The sequence below is a fragment of the Struthio camelus genome, chromosome W, assembly GCF_040807025.1.
Source record: "Struthio camelus isolate bStrCam1 chromosome W, bStrCam1.hap1, whole genome shotgun sequence".
In the NCBI taxonomy this organism is placed as follows: domain Eukaryota; kingdom Metazoa; phylum Chordata; class Aves; order Struthioniformes; family Struthionidae; genus Struthio; species Struthio camelus.
Genome location: NC_090981.1, coordinates 69825174 through 69853077, shown reverse-complemented (window position 1 = coordinate 69853077; position 27904 = coordinate 69825174). Strand labels below are relative to the sequence as shown.

Sequence of the window (27904 nt, the reverse complement as noted above, 5' to 3'; positions counted from 1 at the left end):
TAGCCTAGATTTCTAGAAAACTTAGCAAGTCTCTCTGGCTAAACTAGATCAATTTCTAAGTGAATAAAATTAGGTAAATTTTGTCCAGTTTGCAATTTCCTGAAAATTTCATTCAGAATTAGTTGAAGTTTTCTGACCTGGATCCAAGCTTTGACAGAGCCCAAGACTCTTCCAGTTCCAGTTCCCAAGACTCTTGCAAGATTCCAGTTCTTCCCTAGAGCAAATTTGTCCTGAGAATCCTATGATCTCTCCAGAGACATTCTTGTTTCCTCTTACCGCTGGGCAAAGTAGTTGCTTTGTATTTTCATTATAAAAGTGTTTGCTAATTTTGGATGTGTCCGGTTTGAGAAGTCTCTTCTGAGAAATCCTCCATTTACACTGGTCTTGGGCAAGGCTTTTTCTGCAGTGGATAGAATTTGCAAGTGCCTAGCACCTCTGAAAGACTGAGTCATATGTGAGTCCAACTGAACAGTTAATACCATGATACTCCAAAATGAGCAAGCAACTTCTATTGTGCAGAGTTTAGGTTTTGGGACATATTAGGACAACGTTAGAAATTACACTCTGAAAAATGTAAGTTTAGATCTGGCTAAATAATACAGAGAAATAAAACATAAAACAAAATGTGATTATGTTCTAGAGCTACCTGAAGATCAGAATCCTACTCAGATGTCTCCCAGCTTGGTTTAGACTTGGTAACTGTTTATTCAGTCTCTGAGATCACTGGCCAAACTGTCTCTTTCTTACTTTTTATTGACAGAGCTCAGTGAGGTTTAGGAGTTTTTATCCCTTGATTTCAGGATCATTCCTATTTTTCTTGTTCATCGCCCTGCAAATAACATCCCCTATGCCACAGTGGAGGAGGAGCTTGTTGGGGAGTTTGTGAAATACTCTGTCAAGGATGGCAAGGAAGTCAACTTCCTGAGAAGAGACTCAGAGGCTGGCCAAAAGTGTTGCACCTTCCAGCACTGGGTGTATGAGAAGACCAACGGGAGCTTGCTCATCACTGACCTGCAAGGTGAGCTGTCTGAATGGGGGCAACAAAACGGCTCTGCCGTGATACAGGCTGGTAGCCACTCATAGTCCCAGTAACTGCAGATTTTCCAGAGGCTTGTTCCGTAGAAATGTTATTCTTGGCTTTCAGTGGCCTGCTGGCCATGCTGAATGTTTACCTTCCATAACCCTGTATTTGGAAAAGTCTTTCCCAGATGGAGACCAATACCCTGGCCCACAACTGGTAAAGCAGGTAGGGCATCTCTGTGTGTAGGTGTGGACGTAAGGAGCTGCATGCAGAGGCAGTATCACTGTGTTCGTGTGGCTCACCTTGTACCCAAACTGATAAATCTGCCTTTTGCTACACTAAGTGTACTACTTATGGCTTGAGACTGTTAGCTTGGGAACCCTGAGTCATGTTTCATGAAGCATTGTATACATGCCGTTGCTGTACCTCTTGAGAAAAGCTTTCCGTTACTTTTAAATCCCTTGTGACTGATTCCGCATCTAGATTCTTGACCTGTTTGCCCCTCACCCTGGAGGGTCAAGGAGTTGTTTTGTGTCTAATCTTTACCCTGGTATGGCCTTGGATGATCTTACCAGGAACTGAGGAGTCTTCCAAGCGCACCAGAGAGCAGTCCCCAGCAAATTGTTACTGTTACATTACAACCTGATCCGGGAACAGCATATTCTATGCAATTTGAACAGGTCACTTATTTAGACGTCTAAGTGTAAACTCAGATGCCTTATCTACAAGCACCAAAATAAGCTTGAGCATTTGGGGCATGAAAATCCACTGGCCCCACCCTCTCAGTTTGTGAATGCACTGAGTACGTTCTCTAGCAACACAAGAGATACAATTGACCCTTACTGGACATTACCAACGGTTCTAGGAGTCACACAGTGAAATACTACCAAGTCTATTGTATTCTTAATATTTCTAAATAGGATTCAAATCGTGTATATCAGCCAGGTGTTTATCCACTGCATGAAGGTGAATTTTACCTACAGTAAGTTAATCTACAGATTTAGGACCGCATTCGACTCTCAGGTTGAGACCCTGCATTTTTTACAGGTCAGTTCTTCAGCTCTACTTTGTTTCTGGTAAGCCTAAGCAGTTTCTTTTTAGCAACTTTAATGATTTTAGCTTTTTTTTTTTTTTTTTTGATCACTTGCTAGCCTCAGGAGCTTCACCTTTCCCTCCACCTTCACATTTCCTTCCACCATCTTGTGGGCAAAAGGAGCTGGCACATTTCAGCTCTGTAATTCCTGTGGCCAAAGGAAGAACTGGTTACAGAAAAGGGCCACATCTGAGATATGTTTAGTCCCCTCTATTGCAGACGAGGATTAACCAGCAGATTAAGAGTGCTGTAACTTCCCACAGTCAGTATCGTCATAGTTGGTGCCTCATGGTGGGGAAACGGCTGTGCCACTCTGTGATTCGCTCTCCACCGTCACTGCGACTGCTTTAGCCATTAAATAACAAGAGGTTGGAAGCAGCATTGAAGTCTGAACCTGTTATGCGAACAAGAAAGTCTCATAACTGGAATTTCCAGTGAGCATGTTTGTGTAATGGCTGCCACAGCAAGGGTACAGGGCTGGGAGTGGGCTCCGAGGCAACGCAGCAACGCAACTGCGTAACAGTAACGTGACATCTTGTGATTAGTGTCATGGAAGCCATCCCTCAAGATTAGAAACAAACTGCTATACACAACTTTTTAGAGTTCTTAAAATTGTAGTTTAAGCTATTACAGTGCTAGAGGAGCCATAGACAAGTTACTGAATAGGGACATAAGTTTTATTTTCATTGAAATCCTCTTCAGTTTCATTTAAGCAGACCTCTGTGCTTAAAGTGGCTTTGGCACTTGCCAAAGTGCCTTTGGCAAAGTGAGTGGAGAAACAATACAAATATAGATTTTTAAACAATTCAAATAATGTATGCTCTTCTTATAGCATCTCATGCAGCTCAGAATAAAAGATAGGAGAGAGAGGTAGGATATTTTCTTTTCCATTTCTTATAAGTGCACTGTGTTTATCTGGTATGCATGTTACCTCTAGGGAATAGAAAGAAATTAATTAATTGCCTACTGTGGCAGCCGAGGCAAGCATTTATTGGCCCATACGATAGTATAATGCTTATATGAAAGCGCAGAGGAAGGAAATTCTTACCTAGCTTATGTTCTTAAAAGAAAGCAGTTTGAAAAGTGAAAAAAACAGATTTTACACTCTCAGCAGGAGAACTGGTCTTCCACGGATGTCCCCTTAGTAAATGAGCGAAGTCTGTCTGATTGTTGTCTCACCTCCCAGAGGTGAACGAAATGCCTTGTGAATTAGGCTTCAGTTATGAACAGCATCCTGCTCCTTTACTTTTTCTTATATTTAAACACTTACCAACAATCTCTCAACAGTGGAATGCTCCACACTTAGGGTCCTGGCTGTGTTTGTAGACACATATTTCTTCAAAAAAAAAGAAGAATGATAAGGAAATGCCCCCCCCCCTCCCAATTTACTAAATGCTGCCCGTATGCTCCTGTGGGTGCAGCTCTTTCTCACTGCAGAAATGCTGAGCCTGTATGCAACACGGTGTGCATGTATGTACTTGAAATAGAGAAAGGCAGAGCCTGCTTTAAGATCTCTAAGGAAAGACGGACTCTTAGAAAATAACCTGTACCCTTTAACATGAGAAGCCAGGAAAATTAGCAACAAACCATCTAAACAAGACCCCTGAAATAATTAAAAGGGAGAAGAATTGGCAAAATGCTCGCCTGAGGGAAACACAGCAGCAGATTTGGTATCTGAGCCTCTGTGATGATTGCTGCCACAAAGGACAATATAGCTCTGCTGTTGAGGAGAAACATGCTTCCTCTCTGATCGCCTTATCATTTGAGTGTCTAGGCTGCATTTTTCAGGCATCCTGGTTGAGATTTATTAGGGTATTGTCAAAGGAAAAACGGTATTGAGACCATAATTTTTCTGTACAGAAAAGCCACACAGTACAGGTCTGGATTTTGCCTATAAAACAAATGACTGAAGGGACAAGTTGCAGAAAATAAGTTTTTGGAAACAATGAATGAAGAAGGCTTTTGAATCTCTCCCCCCAAAAAGTAAATCCAAAGTTGATTAACCAAGCTGATTAGCAAAGCAAACTCTCTCACTGGTATATATTGTGGCCCAAGTTTGCAAAGCAGACACAACCACAAAACCCGTAAGTAATCATACACATCTCATGGCAGGTGCATATGCATAGATTTTGGATGTTCCCTTAAAATGCAGTCATCGGCATGTATCCCCCCAGTGACTGTCCAGCACAGGAGACAAATTATGCTCTATTTTTAGTGTAATGAGACTGACTTCTAGAAATTCTTCGTGATACAGAGCACAAAGGTCCTACTTTTAATTGAGATACGTTAAAACGTCCTGACAAAATGGTGGCAATTAACATGAAAAACATGAATCAATAGATAATATTTGAATACCTCTATCTATGGCTCTCTTAAATCTGAAGATATTCCTAGAAATGCTAGTGTAATGCCATCTCTCTATTTCCTTGATGTCTTGTAGGTGTAGGAATGAAGTTAACTGACGTTGGCATAGCAACATTGGCCAAAGGGTGAGTGAAAAATTGTTTCTCAACGGCATGGTTTTGCTTTACGCGTCAAACTCTTTGCTGTGTAAGTATGCTGGGGGAGGGTGCATTGGAAATCTGTTCTTGGTTTAACTGTGGAAGAAAGCAGTCCTCATCTGACTTCTTTTAACTTCTTTTTGTTCATATTTATGGGAACCCTCCTTCAAGGGAAACACATTCATTTAGTTCTAGAAGAAAGGGGATATGCTATAGATTTTGCTTTACTTTTCCTTTTTGCCTCCTTTAAAATAGGTTTATTCAAAGGGCATCTCAAGAGTGAAATCAAGGTCCCAGGTGACTTCCAAACAAGCCCCTTCACTTGTTGGTATATCAGCTAGAGGAAGGTAGGGCTGAAAAAGCAATGCCAGCGCTGGCTCCAGCTTGGCCTACTAGGGAAGACCTGTTGTTTGCGCTGTTGAGAGCTTCTGACCACAGAGGGAACGTCTCTGAATCCAGCATGCTCTAACAGATGTATACAGATACAGGCCTTTAGTGTTCTAACTTTCTTCCACTTACCTAAGTTTCTATGCATTAAAGCTTCTGGATACACCACAAACAGAGCCATTGCTAGAAATAGGCAATGTAGGCAGTCATTCAAAGTATCTAGTTGCTGGGGGCGGGCAGCAAAACAGCCATGGTCCTGATGTCCACCTCATCTGTACCACTGCCTAAAAAGCCAGGCCAGCTACTCTACTGAGAGAAGAGTCTGGATGTAGCACTGTCACCACTGCCCATCCCATCCCCTCTGTTGCAACACAAACAGCAAGTCCATCCTCTCTGGTCTGCCCCCCGGGTTTGCCTGTTCCCTATATTTCCTTCTTTCTGTGGCAAACGTTGATCTCCCCTTGGAATGGCAATATCAGTTTTGTCGGTGCTGCTGAGATGCTGCATAAACAACAATTAAAATGAACAGACTTTCTCTCTTCCTAGTGTAAGTAAGTTCTACTGTCAGGGAGTAGAATCACTGCGTGAAATCTTGGCTCCGTTCAAATCAGTGGAAGATTTGCTGGGAGCAGGATTTTTTGCACACAGAATCTGAATTAATCATGGTGAATTCTTGTGGCAGGTCTGGTATTACCCTATGCAGCTACAGAAGAATATTTTAAGTGTTTAGAGGCCTACTTTCTGTGCTTCGTGGGTTATGCCATGAAGCAGAGAAGCAGTCGGGCTGGCTCTGTCCCATTGCCTGATGATCTAATATATGAGACTCTGGCTGCTTCTAGGCACTTAACAGAACCCTGAAAATATGCATGATGAGCAATGTATGCAAAGCATTAGTGGAAATAAATCTATTTCATAGACAGTCTGGTATTATCTTGTGAATGCCCCCAGGTTTTTTTGGAGAAAAATGAGTAACGCTATTTCATCTTTACAAAAGAATACAAAAAAAATTACTCTCATTGATAGTCTTATTCAGACAGAGATCTAACGCTTATTTGAAACATGCTAAATTGTTTTCCCCAATAGTATCATGCTGCAGTGAGTCCCAGTGATTTAATGTGTCATGTAGTGATATACTTCCTTTTACCAATTGTATGTCATCGCAGAACATTCAGTAATTCAACCCTTCAATCGTAACAGCTACATTTTTTTTAACCAGAAAAAAGTACTTCTTCCAGTATGATTTTCCTTAAGCACGTTTTTTTTCCCCTGTGACTATATATTATTCTGCCCCTACATGCACACAAGCTGTGTTGTTGGTATTGTCACCTATTCTATTTCATGGCATCCTACACAGCTTTCCAGGTAGATTCCTGCAACAAGAGCTTTAAATTCATATTCTTTCATGAAAAACTGATAGAAAAAAGACAGATCTGATCACATGGATTCAGTCTTTGTGTACTGAATGTAAGTTTTTCTCTGTCCCAGTGGTACAGGGGAAAAAAATCCCTCACAACACCTTTTAAATTATTAAACATTTGATGCCAGAATATTCTGGGAAAATCCTTAACATTTTCAGGCTGGCACCCTTTCAAAACTTACATTTACTTTTTAGCTGTGGATCCAAAATGAAATTAGTTGAATTATTCCTGCATCATCCTATTAGAAAACAAAGAAGTTATAAAAATTTTATTTAGGCAACACTGTTCTCTGGAATTAGGAGATTTATAGAAAGGCTTTAATGGATGTTGTTATCTAGCTTACTGTAGGAAATTGCTCCTATAAAAACACATCTTGGACTAAGGAAGAGGAAGGTGAAGTGAGAAAATGAATATACAATGCAAGCTGCAGTAAAGATCACCTCAGTCAGACACTGCCTTCATGAATAACCTCTTAAAAATGTTGAGCATCATTCTGTTTGACATTTCGCTAATGATATTGCTACAAGGCAAGAGATTTTTTCTAGCCTGATATTTTCCTTTCATTTCTCATTTCCCAGAAAGGATACCTCTGCATTAATATCTTCAGTTTGATTTTTAATTCAGCAAGCCTGGATGGGGAAAGCAAACAAGTACACAGAATTCATCCATATTATGGGCTATTGCTACCTTTGGTAATATGCAACCATACCAATGAGAGACTGTAGATCTTACATGTTGGGGAGAACACATATAGTCATACTTGGCTAAAAATTATAGTGTGAGCCTTTTTTTTTTTTTACTGTATTGTTAGAGAAAATATAAAGACGATTTTTGAGTGTAATTGCCTGTACAAATTCTAATACTTACCTCGACCCCCCCCCCTTGCAGAGACAATGACCTCACTGGGCACGGATATGTCCTCTCTCTCAAGTTATTCTAAGCCTGTAGAAATATATAAAGGCAAAAAAAAAAATCCTTGGGAAAAGCTTCTATGATCCTTGGTGAATGGAAAAACATTCATATTGTTTCTGATCAAATTGGAAATTAAATGAAACGCTAACTTCACTCTGGCATTAAACTTGTGATCAGGGGAAAAAAGAAGCAGGAAAAAATATCCGCCACCCTCTGTGCTCATAGTATAATCAAGCTGCCAAATAATGTAATGTCATGGCACAAACTGTTAGTGATGATTTTACAAAAGCCAATATGGCAGCTGTCATGAATTATTCATGACCATTATTTTTCCCCGCAATGTTTCGTGTAAGCCAAGCACAAGAGACAGCACATGCTACGATTTGGTACATATATTCAACATTGCTCATTGCCGTTAATCTTTTCTTTTATTGGCCAGACTCATATTCCAAGTCTGCAGGAACATTTCTGAATGAGCGTTCATGTATCCAGTGTCTTTATTGTTCCTCTGTTTCCTGTGGAAGTTGTGGGGAGATTGGTGTTTTCGACAGTTAACACCCTTCAAATGAATTCTGATCTGTTATCCTTTCTGTGTCTGCGCACTGAAGAGCAGAGGACCTCGAAAGCAGAGGGCAGGTTGTTAACGCGCTGAAGTGGCTGCAAAAAAGTTGCCATCGCTAGGGGGCGAGGTTCACCTAGCATCACAAAAGCCTGAAAAGTGTTTTTAGTTCAGCCACTGGGGCGCACCAGAGTCAGGAAATCAATCCTTTAAAGACGATATTTCACATATTCTTTGCCGAACCTAAACAAACAGAAGAGAAGGCGGTGGTCGGCTTTTCAGTGCAAGCAGTGAGCCAGGTCAGCAGCTGTGCGCAAGTAGCCGGGGGCGGCAAGCGCAAGCACGAAGGAGTCGCGAACACGGCGCCCCGCAGACATTCTGGGTAGCAGGAGCATTGTTTGCCACGTGGATCTGCAGGTCTGGTTTCAGGGCACTGACAGGTTTGGTTTGGCCCAAGGTGGCAACAACAGGCGTTGTGGAGTTTAAACCTGGAGCTAAATTTGACACCCCCCTCCTCAGATTCAAGCACGATTTGGTTTGTGCCCACCCCCAGTTATTCAGATTTGCGAGACAGGAATTCGGTACTTGGTTTTATCTGGCGGTTATTTAATCAGTGAATTAATAACCCATGCTGTACAAAATAATAGCTTACTATTTTTCAAGGCCTAGACTGATGGGTAGTTCTACGTTACTGAACACAAAGCATATGAAAGCCATATATGGACCACTGAATTTAGACGCCATTCACTAACGCTGACCTCCTCCCTGTTGCACGTACCACCAGCTCGGGCAGCACAGAATGGTTTGAATTAAGCCCACAAGTCCTGCCAAACAAGAACAGCGCTATGGTCATTAGGCCCCTGCAGAACAAATGAAACAGTCTGGAAGTGCGTGGTAAGGAGGGCTCTGTGGGAGCAGTGACTAACAAAGCGCAAACAGCTGGGAGAACTCAGATGCAAAACTTTGCTCTCACATCTGTAGATTAATTTTTCTATGGCCCATTATAAGAGCTGGAGCTGTTTGCACAGTGCAGAGCCAAACTAGGCTCATTCGTGCCTCTCAGCTTCCAGAATGGACAAGGAGCATTGCCTGGGCCACATCTCTAGCCCCAAGAGCGAATGCAAGCCTGTTATTTTAAGGGAAGGGAAATGAGGATGGCTTGATTTATGAGCAGAGCTAGTGAAAGAAAAATAATGACATGTTTTTGATACTGATGTTCTGGTCTCTTGTTTTGCTCACAATGCATTTATGTTCTTACCTCTTTACTAAAAATGATTTTGGCATTTGCTGAATCCTAAAGCTAAAGTCAGTTAGCAAAGCCTTCAGATGTTTGTTTACAGTGACTCTTACAGTGTATTCTGAGCGCATGCTATTGTTTTTGCTCTTTGTTTAGATGTCCCTTTAAAGACATACAGCAAGTGACAGATACCAAATACAGCTATGAAAACAATGTGTGCAGTTTATGAATATTTGCTCTTTAACCAGTTCAGATGCTAGCGACTAGCTAAATTAAATTCATCCTTTCCAGTCTGGCCACTGATCTTCAGTACACAACTTTACAGATACTGCACTTGAGACATTTTGATTTTAAATTGTGCGCTGAGCGCACAAACTTACAACTGCAGTCAGACTGCCTTGCATGAGAAGAATGTGCGCACACTGGAATGACAGCAGTCTCCAGCTGTATCACTTAAATTTAAGGAACCAGGAATCAAGGACCCCTTATAAAAATTTGTGACTCAGCTAGTGAGTTTAGGTGTCCTTTATTCTACTAAGAAGTTCTGAGGGATCAATAGCTAATAGTACTGCAACAGTACAGATTGCTCACAAATATTACTAGATGTAAGAACTTGTAATTTAGCTGGTACACAGACTTCTCTTTAGCTCATAATAAAAGTGGACTTTTTGGGTGATTTTTTTTCATGCCAAGATTATTTCCAGAAATAAATGAATAATATCATAGCACTTAAACTTCCTGTAAGGGAGAAGAACACATGCAATTTCCATTAGCTGCAACAAAATGGCTACCTGGGGGAAAAAAAGCAAGAGAGAGAGGAAGAGAAAGAGTATGTGGTCATTTTGCAGCCACAAATTAAAGTAGCCATCAGTCACTGCAGTGAAACCTTTCGCTTAACTTATAGCCCTGGAGATTCCTTATCATTAATATTTCTGCCAGCTCAGTAGAGTACACCTACACAAAGGGCAGGAGAAACGAAGCCTTTCAATCGGTCTTGCAGCAGAAATGGAGAATTTCAGATACCAGGAGTGCACAGATGCTGCCCAAAGGCTGTCTGCACAGAGCCTCGTTATCTGTTCAGACACTGGCAACTGCATCTGTGTTGCATACAGTGCTGCAGCTTCCGGCGGTGACACACCATGACAGTGGAAGGTGTTTTAACGACAGCTGGTTGAATTATTTGTTGCCACTGGCATTCACAGGGAATTTAGCCTTTGTTTCCACGAAGACCCAATAGTTCATTGAATATTCATGATAAATTAATCAAAATCCTTCAGCCTAAGTTATTGCCCTTTGCTGGCAGTGTGTTACTCTGCTCCCACTAGTTTTTTGAATCAGGATCAATACATGATATAAAGAGAGTTTCTTGCTGAACAGCAGCAGGCTGGCCTGAGGGCATTATGTTCTGCTGATGTGTCTGGAGCACGACTCTAGGAGGGGAGCTGAGGTATAAAGTCTCAAGGTCTATTACTTGCCCAAAGGAGTGAGTCACCACTGGCTACCTAGTTTCTGTCACATCTCCATGGCTCAGTTTGATTATCTGTGAGAGAGAGTTAATGCTTCTCAACACAGCATGAGTGGAGGAGACTTACTTACTGTTTCCAAGTTACTTATGAGTCAACAGTCATACTCTTATCTCCCCTATGCTGACAATAAATCTTGAAATCCTATTTCAATTTTTTTTTTCCTTTGTTGCTACAGATACAAAGGTTTTAAAGGCAACTGCTCCGTTTCTTTCATTGAGCAGTTCAGAGTCCTTCACCAGTGCAATAAGTATTGTGAGATGCTGGGATTGAAATCTCTCCGATCCACTCATCAAAAACAGAGGAAGCCAACATCCACAAAAAGCAAAACTCTGCCAAACTCAACAACTGTAAAGAAAACAGTGCCCAGCGCCCAAGAAAGTAAGAGAACGGAGACTTCATTTCTTCGGAGCATTGAGTAGCGCTGGCCCGACTTGTGAAAACTTCTTGAGGACATGTAGTAGTGTGATAGGTGCTGATGACCTGTTGGGGGGGATAACTTGAGTCCTTTGCCTTCTGACATTGTTTTGAAGCCATGCTGATGCTAATGCCAGCAGCAAAGAAAGGAGCTGACTCTATGACCTAGCTAGGTAAGAGTTAACACCAGGTGAAGGTTTTGAAGACAAACTAAGCCGTCTGCCCGGATTATCTTGCAATTCTTCTATATGCTTATACCTGCACATTTTGAGTCTTAGACTTTGTGCACAACAAGGTCATTAGAGAACATCTTCCCTCATACGTGTTTATGCCAGTGACCCTGTGGGTTCAGCTGCTATGTAAACATCAATATATCTAAGATGCCACTTAGTAAAGGTTTTGCACTAATATTGTTATTCAGGCTGTTCTAGAACAATTGCTTTCTTGACTCTACAATTAACCCCGTGGTGGAGTACTTTTGCACTTGCACTGATACTGTTGTAGCATAGAGGTCAGGAGTCTCCAGGCTGCCAGAAAGCTACCATCTGAAATAAGCCATTAAGAGATGGAGGATATTTCAGTACCTTGCAATATTTACAATTAAAATACGCATGATGACTTTTCTGTGTAGCATAGAGATGTTTTTGAAGGAACATAGCAGGTGCCTTGGGCCAATACTTAACTGCTAAAGAGGCATGATTTACCCAGAATGCCTAGACAGTGCCAGAACTGGAAAAAGATGCTGTTTTCCATCATACTTAAGCGTAGCTTATGTGGAGATTGGAAGCCAAAGGAGGGAACTATGCATGTTGGAGCACTGCAACAAGTTTACTGGAGCTTGGCCGTTGAAAAGCCCATCCTGCAGTGCCAGACACACAGAATACAACCACTGAACAGTGTCAGACTTCTTAATTCCGAGTGATTATTAAATAAAATGTGGTGCCAAGAACCGACACCCTTATAGAAGCCGGGAGTGCAAGAGTCCTATCAGTGCTGAAAGAAGATAAAGAGATTTCAAAGTAGGTTCTGCTTTGTATTCATAAACTGTGGGTGCTAATAAGAGGGGAAGTGTAGGGGGCTAGCTGACACTAGGGATAGAAACTATCTGACTGCAGTATAGATGTGAAGACCTGGGCTAGTCATCCTGGGCCCCTCTTACAGTCAGTTGAGGTCTGGGCAGTGGGATCTAGAGCAAGATTCAGGTCATCTGAAAAACAGACATCTAAAACAGGTTAGATGAACTGAACCAAAAAGTGCCTATTTCTCTCCATTGAGTGTAAAGGAAGCACAGAGTGTCAGACAGACAACTACATTGTAAACATCTAATGTTTCATTGGATGAAGCCCTCCAGAACTGTGAGTTTTTAATAGTTTTCTACTAACTTAGGCAGAGGAGACTATTACAAAACATCATGGCAGAAATGTGAGTGGTATTGCAGTCCACATAAAATGAAATACATGAAAGACTATTTGAAAGATGAGTTTTTAAATAGAAAATGCAAAAAGAAGTTGAAAATTCAGGAGAGTCTGTGACTGATGTATGGATAAAGAGTCTATCTTTGAGTCTACAGAGCTGAATCCCTGCTCAGAGACCAGACTGTGACTGAAATCTGAGACAAAACATTAAGAATGAAAGCTTTACAAAACAGTTACAGTGTGCTGAGGATGGGCAATCATTCATTTTAAAATAAAGTTGAATGGCAATGTGTTGCTATTGTGGAGAATCTGAAGAGTCGCAAGAGACTGGAGGTAGAAAAGTAGATAGAGCAGAAGTTCTGGAAGAGTCAGCAAATACAACAGGCAGAGGGAGATGGGGCACAAATGAGACAGATGGTTTTATTGACACAGGCTATACAGTGAGGAAGGGATGTTCACAGGGAAGCCCCCTTGCTCTGGTTTCTCAGTTGTTCAAACTAGGAACCAGTCTGTTTACCTACACCTCTCTCCCAGCCCAAATGAAGTCAGTGCGTATGAGGGAATGAGAAACAGTATGTAGCCAGCCAAGGCCTCTAGAAATGAGGATTACAGCAAGCCGCTTTCCACTGCCGCCTGACAATAGTCAGTGCCTTGTTTATTTGTGCCTGGAATTCTGTTGTGTGTTGATGCTGATTGCTAAGTGCAGTTCTAGCTGGCTTTGTAGAGAAAGTAAGATGTTGGGAATGGGGCATATCGTGGGCTCTGGCACATTCCAACACTTGGGACAGTTGTGTCAGTTGGGGCACGCATGTCAGCGCCCAAGCAGTTAGCATGAAGCTGGCCCCCATCACATTTCTTATTAGCCCTTTACCTTTCTGTGGTGATCGCAGAGGCTTTGAGCAATGGTCTGCTCCAGACAGCTTTCCATCAAAAGAGAGTGCGAATATGGGAAGGCAAGTCTACCACAGGGCTTTCCAATTCTTCTGTAGCCGTGTGTGGGAGTGGTGTGCTGGACAACATAACACATCCTAGTGACTAGGCTGCTTGCGTGTCACAGCCCAGGGGACACTGTAAGAAACCTGCATAAAAGGGTGAGAGAGGCCTGGCATAGCCATTGAACTTGAATTCCCTCATGCCCTGCTAAGAATAGAAGGTTTACTCTGGGGCTGCTGCCTGATCTGGATGCTCTGTGTGTGTGTGTGCATCAGCATGCATATATGTTTGCAGGCCACCTTTACTTTGCCTAAGGCACTTTTCATGTACGAGCTGAAAAGTGATTCCCTAGCTTTATAGAGCAGATGGCTTCTGGCCGTTCAGGAAACAACAATTATGATTGTGCCTTGCAACATCTTTGGGAAGGAAATTTGCTTCCGTTTCCTTTCCACTTTTTAGCGTTTAGCTTCCTCATATTTCTGATCTCTAGGAGACAGGGCATTGGTAAACCAAACCCCACTGCAACCTTAGAGAACCTTAGTTTTGTTACTATTTCATGCCTGCCTAAAAATGTCACCTTATTGCATTTACTTTGTGTGTTCACTACTGATGACCGCACAGAGACTATGAATATCATCCTTGCCTGGAAAGAAGTAAGTCTTAATCCTGCAAGTGACTAAGCTCAGAGGGATTCTTGGAGCTCCCATCTGGGACCAGCGTTCCATCTCTGCAAAGTTATTTGCAGGACTGAGTCCTACCTTTCTTCCTTACTCATTCGTCAAAAACTTGGAGACAATGTTCTTCACACCTGTTGGCCAAAATAACCATAGTAGAATCCATAGAGCTGAATCATGATGTTTATGCTCCACATATCCATGGAACGCAGTACATTGCAAGGCTCTGTGCTACTTTCCAAAGAAAAGAAGATCACGTTCACGTCCTCCGGTAACAAACAAGAATGAATCTTTTATAATATTTTCCTCTGTGGAGAAGCCCATAGAGCGCGTCCCTGTACACCAAGCCCATTGATGGACCATATTAGTTAAGGACTCAGAGCACATTCTGGTTATGTTGCTATTTGGATGAATTTGCTATTTACTACTCAAAGGCTAATTGTGATTTTCTTATTATTAATCTTGTGAAGTAAATGTGTATGTATGTGGAGCATTATATAATAACAGGCCATCATATTTGAATTAAATAGACATATTTCCCAACTAAATTGGTTGCTTTTCCACTGCTCAGGAGTTTATTGAACATATTTTGTTTATTAATAGGCATATTATACTGCTGATGTATTACAACACTGAGCAAATCACAATTCCTGATTTTCTATCAGTGGAATTTCTGAGTGATGATAATAGGAAAACTTAGCAATACACTGTTTTAAAGCAGTCATTTACTTCTACTAGAACAAAAGCTTCAATTATAATAATGACACAAGATCCTGTTAAAATTCAGTCATTACCCTTGAGTTCAGCTACAAGTGAATTGCATTGAAATAATTACACATTAATAGCTGCCAAAAGGAGAAAAAGCTTAACTGCTTACCTCAGCTTAAAGCCAAGTTTTAATGCCTTGCTCAGTCATGGTACACACATATCATTGCTCTTTGATATATCTAAGGGAATTAGAGAATAGAGACTTTGCTTTTTATGTTTCCTTGTTACCTCTTCCTCTTTCAGCTGAGCGCTTGCTCAGGTTTCTTGTTCTGCCCTCCTAGCTGTCTGTCTGACACATAGGAACTCTGTGGCCATAATATCTTCTCTATATAGGAATATCTTCTTTATGTAGGACCCTCTCAAAAAAATCCCATTTCCTTGTTTAAATTTCCAGGTCTTACTATAGTATAAAGAATTTAGAATTCAAGTAGGCTGACAGGATACTAAGAGAGCTCCAGGGTGCGTGTCAAGAACAAGGGAAATGGTAATTAATGTGCCATATGTCTGCCCATGTCTAAATGTCCATGTCAGATTTAAAAAAAAAAGACTTTTTTAATAATTGCTCTCATTTGTAGACTGGTAACTAGCCACTCTACCCTCCTTAATCTTGCTGTTATACAAGATACTTATATACTATGTATCAGGAAGTATTTCCCAGCTCTTTGAAAAATAATGAAAATTGAGCGCATTTAATCTCAACTTTAAACAAAGGTCTAAGCTAAGAAGTTAGACTGGGAGGAGAAAGTTGGTCCTATTAATGGCAGTTGACTTCAATGGCACAGGAAAGATTCACGTACTAGAACCATGGTTTTACCCTGATGTACCTTTGTTTCCAATATGCATCAGCTGGATGTCTGCACAATCGGCAGTGAAATCACAGTTATCAGTAGGGTAAACAATATTCTCACTGGGCTTTAGATTTAATGGCCCATCGAGAAGAATGGGAGAAACATCTTACCTGTCTCGCAGCATTTTAATCTGAGCCAAATTCTGTTTTTCAGCTTTTCACAGAAAGGACCCATTCAAAGTTTTCATGAGCAAGTTTAATAAATCTGTTTTCTGATCACAGAAGATACATCAGCAAATCAGAAACTGGAACACTTCCAGGTTAATTCCTGTTGCTAGCAGTTGCGTTGTTATATTAATAGATGTTCATGAGCACACACAGAATGAATAAATTGCACCGTGTCCTAATAGCAATTTTAAAATGTTATGCTTTTCATAGGGCCACCACAGTAATTTAGGCTGATGAACTAATGCTTTGTGATTTAAGTTCTGTTACACAGACTAACAATGATAAAACACTCAAGAATGGAGAATCAATAAAGCTTCTACAGGATGTTTCTTGTTCAAAAGTAATCACATGAATGGCTTATAGGCATTGAGTTTTTAAAGGTATATGTCCCTCTAGATAAATTGATGATTTTTACCTGTTCTTTCCCAATTTTTAAGTGCACTACCCCAGCTCCACTGGTAATATTTTCCACAACACCTAAGGTATTTCAGGGCATAGGTCCACATCCACAAAATAGTGGGCGCTCAACGCTTAAGATGCTCTTTTTTCCAAAATGTGTCTTGAATACTTAGAACGTCATTGCTCAATAGAAATTGGCCTCCTCAGTCCGTTCCAAAGTGGAACCTCAGGTACTTCTGAAAGTTTCACCCAAACCTTCAGGAGTGTTCAGATGCATCAGTGAATGAATCAGAATACATCAGTCCTCCAAGGATTCAGGAAAAGAGCTGACCTTAAGCTTTTGGAAAAACAGTGCACAGTTGCTGGGAATCAGCTGCAGACTCTGGTTCCAGCTTTAGATCTTAAATAACAATGACCCTCACAAGAAGAAAGTCCTTGGCATAGAAAAAGGTCAGTCTGGCCCTGAAATATGGGTAGATAGGCCTGGAATGCAGAATAGTTGGCAAAACTTTTAACCAAAGTGACTGTAGCATTTTTTTCAACCTCTTCAGGAAGACAGATCCTTGCCATAAAACTTAGATTATTCTTCAGGTTCAAGTTTGGGGAAAAAACCAACCAAACAAAAACCGAAAGTGCTAAGTTTTAGCATTTGAATCTCTCTCCATGACTGACTAGCCTTGGGTGTACAGAGCATTGCAGCACTTTGGTACGTATTCCCAGCCGTTACGCACGCACTTGCTTTACAAACTGCTTGACCCAGGTCTCCAGAGGATGCAGCTTCAGAAGGGAGCTGATGTTATTTCAGATGTGCCTCTGAATGTTTATCCACTTGAAGGAGACTGCAAGATGGAGGACACCATCAGAAACCAGGCAGTATGTTCCCCAATCCATTCTTTATAGACTATGTAGCAAGAGAAAATTGACTGGGTTTTCTTTTGTATGCAGTTCTTATTGGGGGAACTTTTTAATATAACTCCCACAGCTCAACCTCACATAACCTAAGAGTAAACTGCAGGGATTCAGCTCCATTATGTCTTTTTTCTTCTCTCTCCTAAAGAAACTTCGGTGTATCTAATACTTGTGTGGGTGTTGTAAAGGTCATGTAGCTCTACAATAAAAGCCTCAATAAATGACTTTTCATTTTGAGTTTTAAAAGCACAGTAGTAAGAAAATAATAGGGAGAGAGGATTAATCTACACGGTTATCATCCTGCCACAGAGCACCAGGGGAAGGTTAGGAACTGTTTGCCCACATGGATATTTGACTGAATATTTTAAATGGGTTTCCTTTAATACATTGCAAATAGGACCCGGGGAGCCTGTACTGCCCTTGCCCCACTGAAGTACAAGGTTCATATTTTACATGTCTAAAAGCATGAATGCTGTGGAATAAGCTGTGATGACATTGCAAATGGTGGAGCTAGTCCAGAATGACAGCCTCAATCTCCTGCTAGTTCTGTTGATATCATATGGATATTACGCTCAGGCAAGCAACACATGAGGTTCACTGAGTGGGAGGAGAGAAACAGCGTAAGATGTTCTTCAAACAGGAAAAACTGCTTTATGAATAATCAGGAGAAGAGCAAGCAACAATGGTGCAAGCTCCCTAGACAGCACTGCAGGTATGAGGAGGGAGGGAAGGGACTCTTCATTTTTCTCTCAATCAGATGTTGAGAAGAGAAGTAGCTAGCTGCAAAAGCATTACCCAGAGGGCCATGCAGACAAAGTCGCTTTTGCTTGCTTGCTTGCTTCAGGGCCAGAGAAAAGAGAAAGAAGGATTTCCTGTTCTCCTCCCCCCACCAACTCACCTTCACAAAGGTTCCCAAAGATTCCTTCAGCTATTAGTTATTTCTCACCAAAGGCCTTCTGAAAAAGAAACCATAGTTATCTGCAGCTTTGCTGATTTTACTGTGAGGTCTGCCGTACGCTATTATGGGTGTGAAATTTCTGTGATTTGGTTAATCTTGTACGACAGGAGAATACTGGCTTTGGGAGCCTTTCTGCTGCTGCTGCTGCTGGATTCCAGCTATGTTGGTGGATGCCATCTGAGGTTGCTTGCTCTGAAACAGTGGCAGAATAATGCTTAGTGGCCTTACAGATGTCCAGTCTGTGCCAAATGTTTTCTGGCCCATCAGATCAGTCTTTCCAGCTCATCATCTGCTCCTTGCAGACACAAGACAGGATCTAACCTTATGCAATGCGGCAGCCCAGTCCTTACCTTCTCCTTCACAGAGACCTTGCAGCCCTTCTCTTCTTCACTAAAAGTGCACTTCATGAACCAAATTCATGTTCCCCCAAATACACAGTAGATGGGTATTTGGTCTTTTGACAGGTGCACATGTGGGATCAGATAATGACAGCTGCTTGTCTGCTGTGGCTAGATCTGTGCCATTTACATGGCACCAAGACGTAACTTTTGCACCCACAGTTTGGTGATATGACAGGTCCCTATCCAGTGACAATACAGGGACAGGCTCGTCCTCAGGAGCCAGCAGAAAACCTTAGTAGAACATCCCAAAAGGTCAACACTGCTGCTACAGAAAGGTGTCTGAATGAGCTTCCTGTGTAACATAAGAAACATCAGAAAGGAGGAAAAACACCAGGATATTTCTATCCATCCATCCGTGCTTATCTGGCAGCCAACATTAAGATGTATTGTTCCTGAAAGCAAAACCACAAAAGGGAAGAAGAGATCCACAGGTGCAGTATGTATTGGAAGGATGATGATAGAGAAGTGGGATAGCAATGGATCAGCCATTGGATCAGCATCTACCACAAGCGAAGAAACACGGGAAAAGAAGGAGAAGGAAATGGAGATGTACCAGAACCTGATACAAGTGAGTGTAGCTGAGAAAATGGGACTGAACCAGGGAAACATAGGAGGAAGATCTAAACATTAAAAAAATACTGAAAGAAGTATCAGAACAAACTACAGGGGCACAGGGCACAGGGCAAAGATAGTAGGACACGTTTCTTTTCACAGAAGTTAATGCTTCTGTTGATGCTACTATTGTATGGGCCATCAAGAGAGTGATCAAATCTATGAATGTGGAAATGACATCAGTAATTCTTTTCTTCTGACAGAGTGGTCACCAGAAGCAATTCAGTGTTCAAGACTGGCCACCTTGCTCAACTCTTAGGGGCATTCAGGACACAAGCTTCAGGATTCAGAAAGTAGCAGGGAGCCCCTGCTGCTCCCCAGTCAAACACAGCTCTTCTCTCCTGTGCCTATACAGCAGAGCCAAAGGGTGCAGGTCTGTCACACCCACAGGTGATGCCAGTTCCCCCATCACCTGAGCTTTCCAGTACTGTCTCAGTAGGAAGGGTCTTGTGCCGGAGCAAAATGCAAGACCTAAAATAGAGCTAATGAGGCCAGTTTACAGAGAGGCGGAGGAGGTTCCCTTTTCATATCTTCCACCTTCCATTCCATTTTGAAATATCTCAGAAAGGACTTTTTTTTTAAAGACATTGGCATCACTACCGAGTAACATAGTTCCTGCCAGTGGTTTCTGTCAGGACTCAGTTTTTTTCTAGACTTGTATAATGTTGGCCAGTGGACTAACCAGTATGAGCACACGGCTGGTCAGGGCACCGAACAAACAGAGGCAAGTGTGTGGTGGATGTGTTGCAGATGCAGGGCTTCAGGTGTGTTGCCATGTGAATGCAGCACATGTCCCTGCCTCCAGGGACAGACCAGCTCTGAAATCAGTACAGCTATGCTACTGAGCTAAACCTTACCCCACCTGAGTGGAATTTGTGCTGAACCATGTCAGGTGCTTCTGCATCATGTTCCCAGAAACTGGAGCACTGCTGACTTATCTACGTGACAAAATGGGGTAAAAATATCTTTGCCAACAGGCTGGCCAGCATGGTAAGGAGGGCTTTAAACTAGGAATTAGGGGGAGGGAGAGAATGACCAGCAGTCAAGGAAGGAAGTGGTAGATGGGGTTGGCAACCAAAGGGTCTGGGGTGATGTAAACAGAAGGGAACTCTTGACCAACAAAATGAGGCTGAAGCAGAATGACCCCAAGTGTATGCATGTAGATAACGGGGAGAAAACAGGAGGATTTAGAAGTCTGTGTGCAGCTACAAGGCTATGATCTCATTGGGATCACAGAGATGTGATGGGATAGCTCGTGACTGGAACGCTGTGATGGATGGATACAGGCACTTTAGGAAGGACAGGCTGGGAAGGTGAGGTGGGGAGTTGCCTTTCACATGAGAGAGCAACTGGAACATAAAAGTCAGGGGCAGCCATGAGGTGGTGGAGTTCAGTGTCTGCACTGACAGTTTTATGTCCTGTTTGAAGTCAACTGGTAAGTAGTTCTTTGCGGCCTTACTAAATAAAGCAATGAAGTCTCACGTTTGAACAGGTAGTGTTATTTCCAGAGCGTCACACGCTAACACAAAGCATCAGCAATGCCATCCTTTACCTTCATTTCTTCATAGATTTCCCTAGAACCCTGTTTTCAAACCTGTTGCTTGAGTCATGGGCATCCGAGTCAACTAATGTTTCAAATCTGTGTGTTTTAATTAGGTGCCAGATTTTGACTACATCAGCTGATTGGCTTCCATGTTCTACTGTAATGGTCAGTCCAGCAGGAATAGGATTATGCCAGGCTGGCCTTGTTTTTCAGAAGTGCTGAGTGCCCACAGCTCCCTTGATCCCAATGAAATCCACATTATATAATATATATATTTGCACAGAGTTTGCAGGACCGAACTTGGATCTCATTTCTGACAGTGAAACATTAACTTGATCATTTGACACCGCCATTCTTTATTCACTTTTAATCCTGATTCCACCGTTATATTAGTACAGAGCAACAATGCATGTCATAGAAGAATATATTTCAGACTAAAGCCTGTCAATTAATTTGTGTTAAATACTTACAAAGCAGCTTAAAATAATAGATTTTGCAATGTTAGCGTTAACTGAGTAGGAATCTCAGTTTAAGAAGACTAAAATAGTAAATTGCACTGCTAAGAAAAATTATAATCCCTGAGTATGGGCATGACTCATATATCTCCCAAGAAAGCAAATATGCAGCATTAAGATGACTCCTGTGTGCTTTACAATGGGAATTTGGAGATGCACATAGCAGAGTATTTATTTCTCGTGTATTACAGTAGTTTTGCTTATAAAAGAGAGGAGTCATCCTCTCTTACACATATACAAAGCTGCCATATTCCTCAGCATGGTGGGAAAAAGTATTGCTACAATTCACATTCTTTTCTGAATTGATGTCTTATCTACCAGTAGCTATTTAGTGTGATAATGGCGTTTGATAGATTGGACACAAACACCATTGTCACACTCCACAGCTCTGGTAGTAAATAGTTAGTCCGTGGAAGAAGTAATATGCACACGTGCAGGCTTCAGCATGGAGACTTCAAAGATCTGCAAAACACAGAAAAAAGACCATGTGTATGCATATTTATATGTGATACCTTGGTTAGGGATCTCACCAAGGAAGTGGGAGACAGGATTCAGCTTTTCCTTGAGAGGAATCACTCATCTCAGATAGCTGAACTCATCTAAAAGTGAAGTTTTATGGGTGCCTCTGCAGACAACGAAACTGGACAGGCACCTTGAGAAAGTGATCAGTCCTGTCCTAAGAGACAAATTTAAGATGGGAGGGATGAATCATTCTCTGCAAGGACCTGTGCCTTTCTTATTGATGGAGACAGCTCTGAAGCGCCTGCGAGCTATTATAACTAACGTTTGAACTGAGGTATCACCTTGCTACTGACTTCATTTGCTTTCCGTGTATTTGTTCTTGCCAGCTTTTTAGAGCCAGCCCCCTTAGGAGACCACAAGCTGGCCTGTGCTCCTCCTTCTGCTTCATCTTTTTATTCCATGTAGGTTCTTCTATGACACTTCAACACTGTGTCCAGCTGTGAATTAGGCAGTATAGCTAATTAGCATACGTGACTCTGTTCTTCCATCTTGTTCCCAGGACAGGTTTTTGGGTTGGTAGGGCAGAGTGTGTTTCTGTTTAACCTGAAAGTCTAATAACATTTCTGCGCATCCAGTGAGTGGATACATGATAAAAGATGCTATAAAAGATCCTATTCACCAGCAGTGGACTAAGAGCACACGAACCAGGAGGGTCACCTGATGCACAGTGATTTGTTAAGCCATGGTAATTGAGTTATGTGTTAGGCCCTACATTATCACATCCGAACAATGCAAAGAAGCAAAGAAAATACAGAAAGAGGAGCACAGGAAAAGGAGGAGAAGAGAAACCAAAGCTCTGTTAATAGCAGCCTCTGTATCTACCTCCTTCCACTTCTCCACTTTCTCTTGCTCAATAAAAAGACCGCCAATGAGTGTATTCATCTAGGCAAGAGGATATTGGGTATCGACTGGAAAAAACACAGATCTCTGAAGATAGAAGATAGCTTTGTGAAAGTGCAAGCTAGCTAGGGAATTAATATTAGTAAAATTATTAAATTAATATTAGTAAATTTATATTGCTATTAATTAACAGCAATAGCAAAAATGTTGCTAACTAATTAATAACAATAATGAAGCCAAAAGAAAAAAAGAAAAAAGAGAGCGAGACCATAGACTGGAGTTCCTTTAGTCCCCTAGAACTGGTAACAAGCTTTCAAGGAGAGCAGAGTACATTAAACATTAATTTTCCATTTTGCGTGAGCTTAGGAAGGTTTTATATCTGCTGCATACAGAAATGGCTTCCTGAAGTTAATGAAAACTTGAACTTTCTGACTCAAAAAAGAATGTTGTTCGACTGGTTAGAAGAACTCTTCTGATCTATTCATGGGAGAGGATGGGGTTGTCTAGCTGTGCCAGGAGACGAGAAAGGGAACATCTTGCTACAATTGTTGTAAAGTATCCATCTCATTTTTATATGCTCCTTAAATATATTAACATCTCTGTGTTTTCTGGAGCATGTACTACCCCTATTTAATAAAATTCGAATCTCTCATAGGCTACTGGATCTGGTAGCATTTGAGCAAAAGCTGATGTTAAGCAAGCTGACGAGCTCTAAGGGCAGAGTTCTCAGATCCTTAGAGAGCCCTTTCCCGGGCTTAGCCTTCCTGTCAGTCTCATTTGTTATCTTTCCTATTTCACTCCCCTGGTGAAGTGTCATTCCATCACATTAATAGCCTTAGTGCGTCTGCTTTAGTCTTGGTCTGCTGTCAGCACTCCCATCACGCATTCCAGCTGAGTAACCAAGGGGGAGGCACAAACCTCTATCATCAGCTGTTTGTAAAATATAAACATTTGATAGAACTGACGCATAGCTGATGACTGCAGTACGGCTATGGAGGAAAATCGTATTTCCATTCTTGTTCAGACCAAGCGGTCACCATTTTAAATATCAGTTCTTGTAAGAAGAAGTAGGAGTGTCAGTTCCTAGCTTGAATCAGGGCGTGCTGCAGCTTCTGAGAAGTTCCAGTGCAGCCCCGTGTGCCCCAAGACCACAGACTGTCAGCTGAAGCACAGGAACTACTGGGAAGTAGAACATGGCTCCACGCAAAGGAAATAATCCAGCACAAAAAGCTGCTGTCCAGGTGAGGTACGGATTGAGGGCTGCCAGTCCAGACAAACAGCAACCCTGGTTTGAGAAAGTGGAATGAACTGTAACAGGAAACGGGAGGTTGAGGGCATAGGGCTGGGGCTTCCAAATATTGATTTTTATATGCAGGTCATAGAGTCAAGGAAATGCAGCAAACTCCGTTTCAGAGCATCAAAGTTTAAACGTCAGCATAGGAGAAAGAACTCCAACACCGGCATGGACTACCTGTCTGCCTACGTTACTGAATAACCTTGAACCACCAGGATGAGCAAAAAACAATGTCACATATTTTCTCTAAAACCTTTACATTTTGATGTAACTTTGTGCCTTTTCTGGAACCTTTTCCGTAAACGTTACGCAGTTCAACCAGTGTTGATCACTGCAGACTTACTGGAGCTCTGGACCAGTTTGACTAGATGGATTTACAAGTACATATAATCAGACCTAAAAACATTTTTCTAATGTGGGCATGACTTGGCAATATTAGCTGAGTTGTGAGGTGGCCCTTGAAGCCCTGAAATGAACCTTGACCAGCTGTTACAGGGCAGATATTACTTTCTTTTTCAAATTTGGTTATTACAACTGCTCTGTCATTCCCACCCTTCCCAAGGGAGCAAGTCTGTAAATACTTGGGCAGGGCGGAAACCTTTCCAAGCTCTTCTCATCCTTCATTGGTTTCATCCGTGTTTTGCGTCTGTACATGCTGTTATGGGAAAGAGTTGTGCATTTGAATGCCTACACAGAAGTGTCAGGCAGATTTGCCTAGATCCACAGGTCAGGCCACTGTGAAATCACAGCTAAGAAAGAGCCACGTCTGAAAGAAGAAAAGGAGCTGCAGCATGTCCTGTGCATAAAGCTGGCACCGAATTTTCTGAATTAATGAATGGGAAATCCAAAGTCACACTCAAACACGTTCTGTCTAGCCAGGATGAAGCACTGACCTGAGGTCCATGAGGTTATTTCCGATGAACAGTGTTGTGAATGTGCCTTTACTCTAACTGTGATAATGAGGAATCAACACCAAAGGGACGTAACTGCTGTACGTTGCTTTCTAACTCATCACAGAATTTGCATTTTTTTCCCCCTTACCTTCTCCCATACACGTTTTATTCAGCTTTCTCTCTGTATCAGAACAAAAAGGTCAAGCTCCCTGCCTATCACTGTCGGGCACAGTGCCAAGAGCAGCAGGGCCCTGGCGCAGGTGCTTCTAGGCTTTACTGTGAAATGCGTATCACAGTAGATAGCCAGGCAAATGATGCAGCTGTAAAAAGGCAGTTTCAGAGCTCCACAACTACACAGAAACTGCCAGCAGTTCAGTAGGAATATTTCCAAGAACAAAAGGTAACGAAGGAAAGAGAAATGGTCAGCAGTTTTTAGTGCTGCAATGGGGCAGAGTCAAACAACAAGAAAGTTACAGGTCAGTACAGAGAGAAAGCAACATATAAACATCAAGGCAGAACAAAATCTCCACTTTTTCTGCTAGACATCGGGATAAAGAACATTATTAGAATCTTCCAGTTGAGAGCACCATTCTGAAGAGTCTTCATTTCAAGAAGTGTCTGAATATGCATCACAAAACCTCTCCTTTTCATATATACACATCTTATGCATTCCCATAAACCTGGTGAAGTGTAACTATACTTACCACCAGCCTCATTTTTCACAAAAAACGTTATGGTGGCTTGCCCACTGACAGTAGTAAAATACTCCTAATCACTTTCAAAGCTCAGGCTGAGATTATAGGTATAAGGCATTCAATCCCGTTATCCCATTAGATTCCACAGACAGGCCACAGGCTTATGTGGATATTTTGGTATGCTAAAGTGCTTACTATTCAAAATTCATTTGCACTATTTTATTTTTGCCAGTACATTTTATCATTTCCTTTTCCTCATTTGAAGCAAGCACAGGAAAGCACTTACCATCTCACACAACTGCCAAATGATCCTTTGATGTGTCGTTAGCACTTATCAGAACTGAGGTTCCACTGTATGACATTTTGCTGAATATCACTGTATTCTGACCTGTGCAGGTCTAGGCTTTCTTATTATGAATTCACAGCAGCAGCTAGCGCTGAAAGCCTCTGTTTCCAGGGGACACCTTTCCCTCGCCCTTTATGGGATCCTGAGGTTTTAAAGTAAACAATTCATTCTCTTTCTGATAAGTCATATTAAAATATTGATCTGGGGGGAGGGAGATGGCCCTCACAGCACAGAGCCAGAGTCACCTTTAGTCAAATGACTAAAGAAAGGAAAAAAAGTCCTGAAAGTTCAATTTTCTCTGTCCCTTCAGACAGAGCATAGGTGGGCAGGGAAAAAGGTGGGAAAGTGGGAAGTTATATTAACCTGGTCTGAATGAAGTCAAATGGTATGCCTTAAAAATGCTATTGCACTGGTATGTCAGCAAAATATGGGTTTTTTTTTTTCAGCTGCCTGTGTTTGTTTAACCCTGAGATGAAGAGCTTTTTTCAGTCTTCATGTTAATTGCTTATTTCTTTCAGTGAGAGTGACTGCATCAGTTCTTCGGATCATAGTGCTAATCTTACTGTTTACTGCTGGATCTTACCATTCTTTACTACTCTATTACTATTTATTTTCATTTACTCTCCTTTTTGCACAGGCATTTTCAGAACTCTCATCACTAAAGAACCTGCCAGTGTACATTTTTAATGTGTTTTATTTTCCAGCAAACCCATGAGATGGGGGAAATAAGTCTGATTTCAGTTAAGCCCATCTGAACACAGATGGCAAAATGAGGAATTAAAGACAAGTTTCAGGATCTTATCTAGATAATCAACAGCTTGCCCTCTCCTTGCTTTCAAGCTTTTGTATAAATGAGTCTTCAAGAGAACATAAATGCAACGTCTGTTCTTGTTAAGACACCTTCCCTGACCACAGCCAGAGCAGGACAACCAACAATTATACCACTGCATAAAACCCCACATTTAAGGTATGCTAAATTTCACCTCTTTTATAAAGGCTAGTGTGGGACTTGAACTTGAGCGTTCCCTCCATATAAATTAAAGTCACACCTTCAGGACAATAACCTTCCTGATAGTTAACCTGTTGCTACTTCATTGCTTGCTTCCTTACCATGCATTACCTCCATGCTTCTACTCCATTACCACATAAGCATTGTCTAACAGTTCATTCTTAAGTGAGAATACTGTTAAAAAATAAAAATAAAAACAAGGTGAAGTTCCCAGTATAATAACTCGCATAGGTGAGGAGCCAGGTGACTTTATTGGTTTTGCCCTGATGCCTTCATTTGGCAGTGGAAAAGCACTGGGAAATCAAACCTGAAAGAAATCATGTATCTTGCTCTCTCCTTGCTCTCTAGTTTTCATATAAATAGATCTTCAAGAGACCATAAATGCAAGTTTTGTCCTTGTTGAGACACATTCCCTAACCACAGCCAGAGCAAGATTAAATAGTCTAATGTATACGAACTCTAAGAATTAGAGCTCTCCTTTTGTGAGAATGGTCCTGCATCTTAACAGATCCAAACACATAATACAATACTGTATAACGGGGGAAAAAAACCCTGAACTACAAAGACACTAGAATGCCTTCATCTGTAGCAATTTATGGCACGTCTTTTCTCCTTTTAGTTGTCATGTATTTGGACTGTAAATTTGTCATGGCAATAACTATCTCCTACTGTTTCCTAACACGGTGCCTAATCACAGTCTCAGGTACTCCAGTACTACAAATAAGGGCAGCAGTGATGAATAAAGAAGGTGCTACGCTGCACTTCCTACATGAATGAAAGGAGCTCTATTTATAGGTTCTTAGCAGTCTTATTGCTGCATTGATAGGCCAAGAATAATTTTACTCTTACGGAAAACTCAAGAATACATAATTATGAGGAATTAATGACACATCTTTATGCCCTCCTCCCAGGAGAAGAGAAGGAACAAGCCAAAATTCTGCGGTCCTAAAAGTATTCACAGTATCTACTTCAGGAGCTTCTGCTTCTTGTGTAGCCAACAGGGAGAAATGAATATCTATAAAGAGATGATTAATACTGTCTAGGTTAATTGGCTAACTAGCCGGTCTGACTGCTTCACTGTATCCTTTTCTATTT

At 41.5% G+C, this 27904-nt stretch overlaps 1 protein-coding gene and 1 long non-coding RNA gene across 3 annotated transcripts in view; one reads left to right on the top strand and one right to left on the bottom strand.

Annotated features, from left to right (window-relative positions):
• LOC138064164 (alpha-protein kinase 2-like) overlaps positions 1-18056 on the top strand; it is a 64602-nt gene extending 46546 nt beyond the window's left edge. For both annotated transcript variants that reach the window (XM_068925600.1, XM_068925599.1), the window contains 3 exons: positions 801-1018; positions 4555-4603; positions 10830-18056. In XM_068925600.1, coding sequence (XP_068781701.1) covers positions 801-1018; positions 4555-4603; positions 10830-11073 — 511 coding nt within the window. In that variant the 3' untranslated portion in view covers positions 11074-18056. The remainder of the gene's footprint in view (positions 1-800; positions 1019-4554; positions 4604-10829) is intronic.
• LOC104138470 (uncharacterized) lies at positions 16993-26249 on the bottom strand. The gene is made up of 3 exons (XR_692925.2): positions 25741-26249; positions 18080-18137; positions 16993-17111 (listed from the first exon to the last, which is right to left on the bottom strand). It is a non-coding gene; the product is annotated as an uncharacterized lncRNA (long non-coding RNA).
• Positions 26250-27904: the final 1655 nt, after the last annotated feature.